Source organism: Camelus ferus, chromosome 35 (assembly GCF_009834535.1).
Source record: "Camelus ferus isolate YT-003-E chromosome 35, BCGSAC_Cfer_1.0, whole genome shotgun sequence".
Lineage (NCBI taxonomy): Eukaryota > Metazoa > Chordata > Mammalia > Artiodactyla > Camelidae > Camelus > Camelus ferus.
Window position 1 is genome coordinate 13,402,064 of NC_045730.1, and position 14,458 is coordinate 13,416,521.

General features: G+C 33.2%; 1 protein-coding gene across 12 annotated transcripts in view; it reads left to right on the top strand.

The window, feature by feature from the left end:
* The window catches only part of ABI1 (abl interactor 1), a 101,144-nt gene that overhangs the window by 77,949 nt on the left and 8,737 nt on the right, over positions 1-14,458 (top strand). Inside the window, exons 4-10 of one of the 12 annotated variants that reach the window (XM_032473718.1) lie at positions 544-558; positions 1,285-1,385; positions 2,660-2,800; positions 5,443-5,543; positions 6,446-6,526; positions 10,294-10,470; positions 13,611-13,697. In XM_032473718.1, the coding sequence (XP_032329609.1) occupies positions 544-558; positions 1,285-1,385; positions 2,660-2,800; positions 5,443-5,543; positions 6,446-6,526; positions 10,294-10,470; positions 13,611-13,697 (703 nt within the window). The remainder of the gene's footprint in view (positions 1-543; positions 559-1,284; positions 1,386-2,659; positions 2,801-5,442; positions 5,544-6,445; positions 6,527-10,293; positions 10,471-13,610; positions 13,698-14,458) is intronic. The other 11 variants (XM_032473715.1, XM_032473719.1, XM_032473707.1 and 8 more) reach the window with 11 other exon arrangements.

Below are 14,458 nucleotides of genomic sequence, written 5' to 3' on the forward strand. Positions count from 1 at the left end.
GTGATTTGTAATTTTGTTTTTAAAAACTGAGGTGCTAGGTCCTTTTCTGAATTTTGAATTTTAATATTTGCAATTTATCACTTTAAAATATCATACTACTATTCAAATAATGAGTAGTCATACATGGGCAGTCATTTTCCAGAAGTCTGAGTCTTGGTCACTGATGTATTAAAGTAGCCATACGTTTAATGAGGTATAGTGTTTGTGTTTAAATCAGTTTTGTTTTTTTTAATCATCTATGATTTTGTTGGGTTAGTATCATAGAATAAAATACTGACCTTAGAAATTATTGGATCTACGTGAGATTGGCATAATTACGTGGTGATTTCCTTGTAAGTGTATTACTTTGAAAAAGTATGTGATACCCGTGATACTTCCCTACTGCCTATGAATATCTTTCCTTTACAAACTTTGCGAAATCTGGCTGGGTAAAAAGCTTGTTAACATGAATTGAGTGACTGTAAATGTAAACCTGTCCTATCAGATATAACGTATCCAGAATTAATTTCTACTTTTTCCCCCCCTTTTTTTGCCAACGTAAAGTGGCTAAAAGCCAAGGTAAGAGATACTACTTATTTGATCCACAGTATTCCCTCTGTCAATAGAGGCTTGCAGAGCCACTAAAATTTGAAAACTTTTCCTGTGTCTGTCTGCTTTTTCCCCATAGGATTTATGTAGATTAAATATACTCAAACTCAGTTCAAATCAGCAACATTTAGCTTGGATGTGTTAATATATCAAAGATATATTGACATCTGCATTTATATAGGAACATTAATTTTGCTAACATTTATTGCTTTGCTCATTTTTTGATAGTTGCCTTGCTTTTATTGACTTACAGTTAGGAGGTTTCCCAGACATTATATGTGACTTTGTTACTGAGTTGTTGGGAAAGATGATTTTTCAGATGGATAGTTAAGCAGTTGACACTGAGATCTGTGGTTTATATTCATGCACACATTTCAAAAATTTCAGAATACCCAGTATTTGAATTGCAGATATATTAGATCTCAGTAAACGTGTTTTAACAATAAAATAATGTATAAAATTTAATAATGTTACCTGTATTTTGTAATAAATTGGTATGAATGGCACAAAATAATAAGAAAAGCCAAGTGTAAGTGATAACTTGACTTTTTAAAATGTAGTACCAAAGTCTCTTATTAAAACTGTCTGGGAATCCTTACTTCACATTCTGATATTAAAAAAATAATAATACATGGTGTCAAAACACCCAGAGAACAATTTGATATAAAAATAAACTCTTTTCTTTCCACATTTTAGCATGGAAATAACCAGCCCGCAAGAACTGGCACACTGTCGAGAACAAATCCTCCTACTCAGAAACCACCGAGTCCTCCCATGTCAGGCCGGGGAACGCTGGGGTAAGAATTCAGCTACATCTTACAAGAGAGTTTGCATACTAAAGGAAAGGATGTTTCGTAATTTAAGTTAATGCATGGATCCTTGTGACTGACCCTCTCTATGTGACACTACCTTCCACAAATTCATTTTGGTTCTTATTTCCTTGAACAGAATCCAAAATGAATCTGCCTGTTCTGTAATATTCTCTAAAGAACTCTGTACTAAAAATCTTCTTTTGTATGTGTGTAAATGAACATTTTTAAATTTTTTATCTTCTAATTCATTAAAAAATATATATGTAAATCTGACATGTTTATTTAAAATGAAATGACCAGAGCGTTCTATATATGGTTGGTGTCTTTACATGTATTTGCAATATTTATATTGCGGGACTTTGAATAAGTGGTCTATTTTGTGTATTTTGGCTTGGTAGCCTGCAGTTTTTCTGTTTCCCCTATTTCTGTTTCACTTGAGACTTAGAAGTGCTCAAGGCAAAGAGTCCCTAACTGCTTCTGCTGGAGTCTTAGGGGCATTCTTACCAGAGTAGCTTCCAGAAGGCCAGTGAAGAAGTAGAAAAGACAACAGTTTGTTGCTTCTTCCTTCTCAGTTTTCTGTGCAATTCAAATATTGAATACTTGGTAAGACATTTCTGAAAGATTATTCACCTTATTATGGAAAATTACACTCCTTGTGTTTGGTGGAGGGGTGGGGAATTGTTATTCTATAGTAACAGGGATCAGCAGTCAACTTTTTTAGAGGACCTTAGTTTCTGCTTTCATTCTGTAAACCTCTTGCCCCTGAAAAAAACATATGAAGTTATTAAACAGAAAAGTTAAAATCGTTTATTGAGAAATTAATGACATCACATCCAGGATCAGATTGTGTTTGTCCATACGTTTCCGTATTGAGGGAGGAATAAGTTGCAGGGGAGCTATGTAGCTTCCATAATATACAAGGACAGCAGCTGGTGGGTTACTGAGCTGGGAATAATGTATATTTCAGAGTTTGATATTACTGAGCATTTAAAAATTATAACCATTATTTTTAGAAATAAGGTTGAACTTTTAAATTACCCTTTCCAAGGTTTTCCTAAGAAAAGGTAACAAATTTTAGTTTTTGTGTTAAAGTAACAAAATTCTTATACCCCATTTAAAACATCTTTTAAATCAAACTTTATTATTTTAAAAAAAAAGCTTGTATTATACTTGGTTATAAAGACCTAGTCACAAATTTGGGGAAAAATACCGTTTTATTTTTCTTATTCATTATTCCTTTCTCTGTTATGTTTCTTCAGACGAAATACTCCTTACAAAACCCTGGAACCTGTTAAACCTCCAACAGTTCCTAATGACTACATGACAAGTCCTGCTAGGCTTGGAAGTCAGCACAGTCCGGGCAGGACGGCTTCTTTAAATCAGAGACCAAGGACACACAGGTAAATTTTCAGGTTGAGATTTTGAACATCTGAGAATGTGCATTCTTGGCTGGTGAAAAACTCCTATAAAGTTGCTGGTAAAGGTAAAGTGCTGTTTGAAAGCTGATATTGAATGTAAAAGTTGAGGGTAATAGTATTGTGTATGTTTCTGTAAATTTGTGTCGTAACTTCTGTTTTTCAGATTTTTTTTAGTATCTACTTATACCACTAGCAGATTGCTTGTATTTCCTTCTTTTTGACAGAAGTACAACTATTTATTTGGATCAAGGCTAAAGAATGTTTTTTAAAACAATCTTTTAGAAAAGATCAAGGTAACCACTCTTAAATTCTCTGGATAAAAGGTTAGAGATCAGAAATACACAATGTGATTTAAACTTCAAGAGGCTGGAGGAAAGAAGACTTAGTTTAGATCTGGGGAAGAATTTCTTCAGAGAGTTGACTACTAGAATGTTCTTACATAAATTGTTACCAAAAAAAGTTCTAGAAATCAGCTACCCAGTAGATTTTTTAAAAAACTTGATTATGGAGCATACCATATATTGAGAACAGTGTATACTTTGTTAAGAATAACAACTTGATGTATTAATACAAATTGAACACGCTTATGTAACCATCACCCAGATCAGAAAATGGAACATTAGCATCCCTTTTCCAATTATTGCCTCTATTCTCCTCCCCCCAAAAGTAGCTACTTTATTTTGGGGTACTTCTATAAAGCCAGACAAATTTACTGTATAGCTTAATCTGTCTTGTTCTTTGATTTTACCTCTCACTTAATAACTTGGGCAAGGAACCTCTCTTCATCTTGACTTTTACATTGGTTTTATTAGAGGTACAACCTGGCAAAGTCATTTTTGGGGATTCAGTTCCATAGCTCTTCGGTGCTAAGTAAATGATGTTTGTTACTGGTACTGTTAGCAATTAGATTGTCATATCGATATCTCCAGTTACTATGAGATCAAAGAGGAAAAAATTGTTTTTTAAAAAAATAATGTCTGTTATTGAATTATTATATCAAACTATGTTTTTCCTCTGTAATGGATGCTGTAATAGTTTAATCATATTCAACAACCAGTTGTTAAGAGTTACTTCGTTAACTACCAGGGATATACCAGTGAAACAGTTCTTTTTTTCAGGAGCTTCATTCTGTTAGAACAGGGATCAACAAACTTCTTTATAAAGGGCCAGATTGTCAATATTTTAGGATTTGTGGTCCATATGGTCTTTGCTGCAGTTACTCAGCTCTGTCATTGTAGCATGAGAGCAGCCACCGGGAGCATGTAAGTGAACGAGTGTGGCTGTGTTCCAGTTAGACTTTATATATAGCACTGAAATTTGAATTTCATATAATTTTAATGTATTGTAAAGTATTATTCCTCTTTCGATTTTTTTTTCAACTATTTAAAATGTAAAAAAAAAAAATGTTCGTAGCTCACAGGTTATAAAAATCAGACCGTGGGCCGCATTTGGTCCACAGGCTCTTACTCGCCAACCTTCATTAGAAAAAGGCGCATAAGCCAGTAATTGTAGAAGAGCATTAAGTGCAGAAATACTCATCTGTTTACGATGCAGTGATGGCACAAAGCAGAGTGTTGGCCAGCTTGAGAGAGTAGAGAGGCCTTCACATCAAAGCTATTTTTGTTATATAAATCACTTTTCTCCCTTGTATTAGTGTGTGATTATGTAATTATAGAATTATCATATTGGAGAAAAAAATTTATCTGTGCAGTGCATATCTTTGCCCTGTTGGGTTTCTGGGCCTGTTGAGCCAGTGATGTGATTTAAAACATATAATATGGAGCTTAAGGCTGCACGTGTGCACATATGTACATCTGTGTACGTATTCACATGCATGTTCACTTCACTAAAGCTGGTCAGTGCAAAATCATACACCTGCAGGGACAGGAAATCCGTAGGGATTAGAATAGTAGGGAATTGGTTAGAGTTTAACAGTATTGACTGTTCTAGGATGTTCCTTGCCAGAAACTTCATTATTGTCTTTTTTTTTTTTTTTTGGTCATTTGCTCATTTTTTCCAAAAATTTGTTTTATCACCATTGTTTCAGGTGAGTGGAGGTTTACATACTGATTTCAGACTAAAACTGGTTACCATTTTCATTAACTTCCATTGCATCTTTTGTGGCTTCCCTCACACTATCTTTTAATGTCTACTTCCCCCATTCTCAACTAAGAGTTCTATGACAATGTAGTTCATACCTGCTTTGTTCACTGCTGTTTCTACTAGGTTTTAAATAAATCTTTGTTGACTCATTGTATTATATTATGATATTGGTCATTCATTTCTCAGTGATCTCTTTTGATAGTTCTGAGTACTGTATGATTATATTGGTTTCCAGTAGATGGAGAAATAGAATGAAACAGAGAGCCACTTCAAGTATTAGGGTTAAACTTTGTATTGAACAGTTTATATATATATGTGTATATGTGTATATATATGTATATGTGTATATCTATCTATCTATCTATCTATCTATATCTATATATATATATAAAAACACATGCACACACACATATAAAAAGAGTGTTGAGTGGCTTTGAGTTGATTTTGTTGTTTGTTTTTTTTTTTTTGGATAAATCTCTGGAATTGCAGTCTGTTTCACAGTTTTTCTCTTTCCTTTGCAGTGGAAGCAGTGGAGGAAGTGGGAGCCGGGAAAACAGTGGAAGCAGCAGTATTGGCATCCCCATTGCCGTGCCTACACCTTCACCGCCCACTGTTGGGCCAGGTATGTTACCTGTAATTCACTTTAATATGTGGTAGTATTTATGAGCTTTATTATGGAAGTCTGAATTAATTTAGTTCTGTTAGATAAAATGATTAGATTTATGTGATTGTTGCTGGAATGAAAATGAATAAATTCAAAAACAGTTTTTGATTAGTTTTCAGTCTATAATTTTATAGCTGTTTCTCCTTACATATAAAATAGCATATTAAATAGCTTTATTGAATAACTTTTTGACAATTTTGCTTTAGAAATACTTGCCTCTGGCACAAGTCAAGAATGATATTTATTATTTCAACAGCAACCAGTATTGTTGATAATTCAACCAAAAGATCAGTGTCTTTAATGTGAGTTAGGTATCATTGAGCTTTGATGTGGCCTTGTAGGCTAGTTTATCACTCTGGTATTAGCTGGTTCTGTGACTTTACTGTATTTATGTATGATATTCAATACATACTTCAATAAAATGCCATGAATATAAAATGGGATTAAATTAGGAAAAGCTCTTTTATTTTTTAGATTATTTAAAATTTTGAGAAATCATTGCAGAGCATAAAATTGATCTCTTGATTTTTTTAGTAAATGAAAGGAAAACTCTATGGTGTTAAAAATATACATTTAAAAACTAAGTTCGATAATCAAAACATTAGGGAAAAATTCTTAGCTTCTCAAGGATGTTGTTGAGAAAGGAGAAAAAGCTTATAAAAACAGGCATATTTTATAGTTAATGCAAGTGTGAACTCAGTGGCCTTTTTATCTAGTAAAATTCTTACTCGCTTGAATGTGCTTTACATATGGGTGTGTTTCTTTTTTTCTGCTTTCCAAAACAGTGTACTTTCTTACTGTTTCAGAATGGTTAGTTCTCTTTCTTGCACTCTGAGCAGAATTATAAACTATCTTACTAGAAAACGTGTCTGTCCCTCCTCCTCCTGGAGCTGCACCAGCGCCCCCTCTTGCGCCCCTGCTCCCAGTGAGCACAGGGATAGGTGAGACTGCATAACCAGCAGTGACCTAACTTACTTTGCATAATTCACAATAAACCCCTCTGGTAGATGGCTAGCTTTTAATAGATACTAGGTTGTAGGTGGTAATACAAAGTTTGAAATATTAAATCTAATTTACCACTAATTTCTTCTGGTGAAAGGCCTCTGAAGTTACACAGAAACTTCTCTGCGATGCCAAATGCTTCTGTGCCTAGTTTATAACCAATTTAACATGGTTTGCATTGAAGAAAATTATAGCAGTGATTGTTCAGAAATTTTTTTTTATTAGTAACGCAGTATTTTTTTTTTTTTAAGTGAAACTTGATTTGGAACTCCCTGGTATATACAACAAAGAAATGGGGGTGAAGTCAGGGGACAGGAGGAAGAAAAATGAAAAGGAAAAGGATGTGTGGTGTGAGGTGCTCTGATCGCAGTTGAAAAATGCTGAAATAGCCCAGTATTTACAGTGTCTGAGAATGCCTTGAAACTCTTTTCAATAAAACACATTTAAATTATTCCCAAGTTGGAGGGACTGGATTGAGCATATAAGGAATTCCAAATATAGACGCAGTATAAAACCGTCAGCCTAGAAAAGTACAATTGCGTTTGGGTAGAAATGGATAGGGTTGTTTTGAGTAATGAGAGCTGAGTGTCAGTTTCTGTGAAATACAGCCATCTAGCAACTTCTTTTCAAAACCTGGGCACTGGTACTCAAAGGAGAAGGAGCAAAAGGAGGTAATAAAAAAAAAGACCCTAGTAATAATAGAAATTGTTGGTAGAAAGTCCATGTGAAAAAAAAATGCCCTCAATCTAATAATAATCAGGAAAATGAAAATAAAAACTTTGAGATACTATTTTAAATCTACCAGATAGGTAAAAATGTAGGAGTCTCCTAACACCAAATATTGTTGAAGATGTCCACTAACGGAAAAGTGCATCGCTGCGGGGAATTCATTAGTTGACGTATTCACTTTAGAAAATAATATGTTTTACCTAGTCAAGTTGAAACAGGTTTCTAGCTTAGATTTATCAGTTTCATTTCTAGATACTTACTTTAGAGTACCGGTTCTCAAAATATGGTAATGGGTCTCCTGGGGATTGCCAAGATCCTTCCATGGGGTTCTTGAGGTCAGAACTATACCCATAATAATACTAAGACTTATTTGCCCTTTTCATTCTCATTCTAGTAAAAGTACACAGTGGATTTTTCCAGAGGCTACATAACGTATGATAACATCATTTTTGACAGCCAGTGGAATGTGTATTTGTGTATTCATGTGCTTTAAAGATAAATCAGTTTTAATTTTTAGTATGGTAGTTACCTCACTATAACCCACCTCAAAGAGCTTTTTGAGGTTCTCTAACTTTAGAGTGGACCCTAAGACCATGGATTTTAAAAACCACTGTTCTAGAGTAGTGGTTTTTGGAGAATGATTTTCTAGACTGATAGCATCATCATGGGGAAACTAGTTGGGAATGTAAATTCTCAGGTCCCATTCCAGACCTCCTCATTCATAACTCTTGAGACTGGAGCCCTGCAATCTGTTATAACAAGCCCTCAGGATGAAATCCTCATCAGTGCTGACGTTTGAGAATCACTGTTCTAAAGAAACTTAGGCACTATATTTAGGGATGTTCATAGTAGTGGTAATAATACTAGCAAAAGTCTGCATGCAACCCAGGATGCAACAGTAGAATGGATAAATAATTATAGCATGGTCACATGCAAAGAAAGCAATAAAAATGATACATTGATATACTTACCAACATGGATGAATCTTAAAAAATATCAAAGGAAAACAGCAATCCAACAGAATACATAATCATTCTATTATGAAAATTTATAAATTTACAAAATCTCTATGTATTGTTTGAGGTTATAAGTATCTGTGATTTAAAAAAAAACTATATGTAGTGAAGAAAGGGAACATTTAACACATATCTTTTAGAGTTTAGGATCCAGAAGGGGCAAATAGGACGCTTCAGTGATACTGGTAATATTCTGTTTCTTGGAGCTGGATATTTATCTAATTTTTCCTTTAACTTATACTTTATACTTTATATTTATATTTATATTTATATTTATATTTATATATCTTTATATATATATCTATATATATAGTATTTATGAAAAAATACATATAACCATTATAAATATAGACTATATTAGTATGTATAACTGTATATATTATATGTATTATTTATATATCATATATAATTATGTATCAATCACATACCCTTTGGTATTATGATTTATTTCATAATAAGATATTAAGTTCTAAAACAGGCATAGTTTAGAACTACTGTAAATAGTTTGGTTTTGGTTTTAAATCACCAATAAAAGTAACTTGGATTTTATAGACTTTTTATACAAGTCAAAGAAATACAAAAAACATTTTACTGAGATTTCTGTTAAAAATGGTTAAAGGGTCACTTCTTAGCTCTTTGGAAAGTCTTAGTTGTTCAAAATTACTCATTCATGAAGGAATTTAAATAGAGTATTTAAAAGTATGTTTCTGTTTAGAAAATGAGCATGTAGATGATTTAAATAGTGACTGCCTATGCTTGGGAGCTCCAAAATGTTAAATATTGGCACTTCTTTTCATGAACAACCTCTGCTGTATTTTTTCTAATAACTTGCATGACTTCCAGGAGAAGTTAAATTAGACAGTTGAATGAAAAGAAACTAGGATGCTGTTTTTTTATGTACTGTCATGGTTAGATGTTAAGGATGATAATGTGAATCTTGAGTTACCTTTGGAAGGTATAGTTAACTTGAGAGGCTTTGAACTTTTTATTAACCTTTTAAATTTTAAACTTCTGAAATGTTGGTAAAGATGACATTGAATAAAATTTTAAGTATTATTAATACTTTAGATAGTTTAGATATGCATGATAATTTTTAAAAAGATTGCTTTGGGTGTGGTATGAAAAAAAAGCCCTCCAAGTATGGATAAGGACAATGGATTTTCTGCACAAAGCTGCCTAAAATGTCCATGTTTTTCAGAGTCTAAATTTTTTTTCTGTTTTATCAGTTACAGAAAGTTAAGTGATATGGAAAAATGTGTTATTTTGAAAAATTTTGAGATAAATAGCAAATCTGACATTATATAATATGTAAGTGCTTTGAAACTCGAAATTATACTTCTCTTGAAAATGATTTTAATATGTATTGATACTAACTGCTATCACATTAAATGTTCAAATAAATACAGTAGTACATGTGAAAAATATACTTAACTATTTAAATCTTATAATTTAAGCCAGGTTTGGCTGGATAGATTCTTATACTGTGCTTCTGAAGATTTGGCAATAGAAAGGAAGAAGTTTATAAGCCAGATTAATACATTCATATCTGATAACTAAATGCTTTCCACCTCAGACTTATCTTTTGGTACTTACTTTGCTGGGGCTGGGGAGACACAGTTAACATATAAAAGCTGTGTGTTCTAAAATGGTACAGAAAAAAATTTATACACAGTATTAGCAAAATACCACTTGGGATTATGGTAAATTAAAAGGCTTAAAAATGTTACTTACTTTTGCAGCTTTCCACACAGTATCTGTTTTTCCTTCTTTTTTGTAACTTCAGAAATAGAGCTATCTATGTTTTATCTTTATCTTTATTTTTCTCTTTATTATGTGCTGTGGGTTTTAAAAAAAGTCATAAATATTTCTTACCGAGAGCCCCCCTTCTCTTTGTCCTGCCATCGGAGGTGATGTGCAATGCTCAAGTTCTCTGTCGGTTGCCTTTGACTAATGCTTTTCAGCAGCCCCGGGCTCAGCTCCTGGCTCCCAGTATGGCACAATGACCAGGCAGATTTCTCGACACAACTCTACCACTTCCTCGACATCTTCTGGTGGATACAGACGGACTCCCTCTGTGACTGCTCAGTTTTCTGCTCAGCCTCATGTTAATGGAGGTCCACTTTATTCTCAGAATTCAAGTAAGCTTGTGCTTTGCAGGCGCACCGCAGCGGTGGAGCTCCCTTTGAAGGAAATTATTTGAAATTGTTATTTTTACCAGTGATAGACAACAATTGAAACCATGCTATTTCATACTCATTTTTGTTTTATAAGAAGTTAGACCTTGAATGGTACCATTTTAAGAATAATTGCTTTTATCACTTTCAAAAGACTTACTGAGTATACTTGTATACGAAAATTTAACTGATGAAATTTTTATTACTGTAAATAGAGCTCGAGAAGAAAAACACTGAAATTAATTAAGCTGAATTTATTTTTATTGCATGTTTAATACAATTCAATAACAGTAAAGTTAAAAAACATTGGGACAGTTTTTCTTTACAATAATAGAACAAAATTGCTGGCTATCACTTTTAAGCTTGTTAACCTATACTGAAATGAGTTCAAAACCATCAAGAAACATTTGTGATGCTTGCTTATTCTGTCTCTAATAATTATAACAGTGGGGAGGACTTTCTTTTGATTTCTTTCTGTTCACCTCAAATTGCACATCTCAACACTAACTGCAATCAATGTTTAAAGGCTGATAAGATTAGAATATAGCTTTGGCATGTAATGTCAGAAAGTTCAAATTGCTCAGGGTAGTCACTAATTTCACTTTCCATATCCAGATGCTCACGCCAACAAGGAGAAATCTGAAATGAGCCGATTGTTCAGTATCTTTTACTGGCTTGAAGTGGTGATCACGGGGCATAGTCTGAAACTCACTTTCCCACGTGGCTTTTTGTAGCTGGCTGCTTTCTAGAGCTGTGTGCTGTGTTGTATTATTTTACCTAAAAAACACTGAATACCCCACATTTACATAGAAAGTTGGTTTTAAGTTCCTTTTATTTATGATGTGTGTTCTGAACAAGTATTTTAAAGTAGAGCTGGGAGCAAGTTCTCTTATTTATTTTTTGGTTAAATTTTACAGTGAAAGATTAATTGTGTCATAAGCGAAAAACTGCTAAGAATTGAAAACCATTTTAGCAGAAATGTCACAATCACAGATAATCCCCAAATTTATACAATCCTTTTCCAGACTAAAATTTTCATCTAAGCTACTAAGAAACTTCTCCAGTTAGAATTTTACCTCACATTTCCCCTGGTCTCCTTTTGGGAATGAAAAGTAGCTGGCGGCTGAATATTCCACAGATAATCTGATTATTAGGCTCACTAGTTTCATGAACTATATATTATTTTCATTTTATACTGCGTTTTTAGGTCCCATCTTTACTTCATGTTCATTATTTTTCTTTTCATCACTTAGACATTTAGTTTACTCCACAACAAGGCTTTTTGGTGACTCTGCACCTAACACATGTCTGTGTAGTAGTGTTTAAACAGTACTTGGTGGGTCACTTATCCTCAAACGACATTTTCATCACTGAATGTCTGTATTTTTTTGGATATTGTGAAGCAAATTTGGCCTCAACTTTTAAATAAATTATTATGTGTTGTCAAATTAATTATCCTTCAACCTGAGTTACTGTCGGTGTTGTAGTAGTAGTATGTAAGTGTTCTTAGTGTTGTGATGTGCATATATCCCTCTGTCTGAATGTGGTGATAACGATTAGTATTGTCACAGCATTGCCTTTCTTTTTGTTTATGTACTAACCAGCATGGCTAGTTACTAAGGGTTGTTTCTAAAATAAATTTTTTAAGTTTGTGGGTTTTTTTTTTTCTTTTTAAGTTACAAAGCTGTAATGTTTTATTTATTAAAAGTGTCATATATATGTGTATATATATGTGCATATATATATATACACACACATACTTGTTTGAGTATATACATCCTTGTATATACTTCTGTATATAGAGTATCAGAATGAACCAGGACCAGTTTCATAGTGAACTGAATGTTATTTTTAGTCATACAATGAATATTAATGCACATATATTGCTTTAAGTTGTTGCTTATTTGAATACTGAACCTCTTTCAAATTTTTATGCTTAAGCAAACAAATTTGTAGATTGGATTAATTGGAACAATCTTTCAATTAAATGATTCTTGGGAATCAGTAAATTGTTTTTCCCTGGTAACTTAATATCACTTCTTGGTGACTACCAGTAAACTGAATTTTGTGGCTCAGTCGTGTTGACTTTTTCTGAGCAATCTTTGGCCATTACTGTCTTGTTAAAATAAGACAGGGTGGTAAACGTATGAATTGACTTCTAGATAGTTAGAATTTTTAATACATTTTCTGCCCACATGAGCAGTTGGTGTCAATTTCCTATAAATTATGTGTTCTCCAGAAAGAAGTTGGAGTGTTTCCAGCTACCCAGTGATCTTTAGAAGTTACTTTAATGCAAATAATTGCATATTTTAACTTATTGTTAGATCAGGGTTTTTATTTTTCAGAATAGTGATGAAAAGGAAGAAGTCACTTTTGAAATATCCCATGAAATTCAGTGAATAATTAACTTGGTAAATGGGGCACTCTTATTCCCTAGTAGATTTAAGAGTGATGCCTTTAAAAATAAAACTGTCAACTTAAAAAATAAAAATAACTTTGTTTTACAAACAAGAATTTTTCCTAGAGAGCTGTGTGTAGATTTAGATATATAATAAGAACTGTTTTTAAAGGAACCCTGTAATTAATGCATTTATTTATACATGGAATAAACAGCTATTCCATAACATTTGTTTATTTGAGTTCTAGTTTACAACATTACTCTAAAGCTAGGCATACCTGTTAAGTTAGAGAGATGAGGTGAAGACACAATATTCTGGAAACCTTTATTGGTATTTCATTGTTACCCGTTTTTAAAAAATCTTTCCTTAGAATTCAAAAATTTCATTGTATGAAAGTGAAGGTGATGGTACATTTAAATCTTCCCCCAAACAATATGGCATTAGGATTAAAAGAAATGTATTTGTTTTTTAAAAAAATTAGTCTATTGGCTAAGAACAACTCAGCTTTAGGTTTGCTCGTGGGAAATGAACTTGGAGAAGGTTCTGCAGGTTTTTGTTTTGTTTTTTGTTTTGTTTTGTTTCATTTGCAAACTGTTCTTTGCATACTTATGTTTGTGGTCCTTTGTAACTGACTTCTGCTTTTTGTTTGTTCCTTTTCTTTCCTTTATCTGTTTTACTTCCCCCACACTGTGTTGTTGCTACCAGTTTCTATTGCTCCACCCCCTCCCCCTATGCCTCAGTTGACTCCACAGATACCTCTCACAGGCTTCGTGGCCAGGGTGCAGGAAAACAGTAAGTTTGGAAAAACCAAGCTATCAAAGAGTAGAGGCTGTCTCCTTATAGCATGCATGGCTGATGAGTCATCATTTTCCTTTTATTGAGAAGCTAATCTTACCTTGAAAATTGGTGCAGATATGTTATTGAAACTGAAGAGCACGATCTTCAGTTTTTCCCCTTGTGTGCATGATTACTGACCCATATAAATTTCAAAACTGCAACTTTCTTATGTATTTACATGCTCTAAAACATGAACTCTGATCTTTGGATTCTTAAGGAAAGCCCAATCAAACCCCATAATTCAAATTGTGTGGAAACTACTAGCTTTCAATAGTTATTAGGGAAACTCATTTTCTTTTGCTAGCAAATTCATCCAGGTGTATAGTTACACTGTAAGATTAAATTTATTATGTGGTTGGGATGGGTTGTTTTGTTTTGTTTTTTGTTTTTTAGTTTTTCTCCTTTAGTTAAAAAAACTTTTGAAGAAAGCTTTGTAGCCTCAGATTTTTATCCATAAGTAATTTTGAACCTGTAGAAAGATTTGTTGTTAGGATAAAAATGAATCTGCAGGAATAAGCAGATTCAATCCAGGCTGTCCGCATGAGAGTGATAATCAGTGTAGAGCCTTCTTTGTGTTTTGGCTACGTGCGGACCCACGAGGATTATTTCTGAACTCGCAAATCTGGCAACTTTTTAGGTCTTCTCTGAAGGAAGGTCAGGTTTCATGATTTTTGGAAATTCTTTTGAATACAAGGACTTAATTAGGCTAGAGTAGT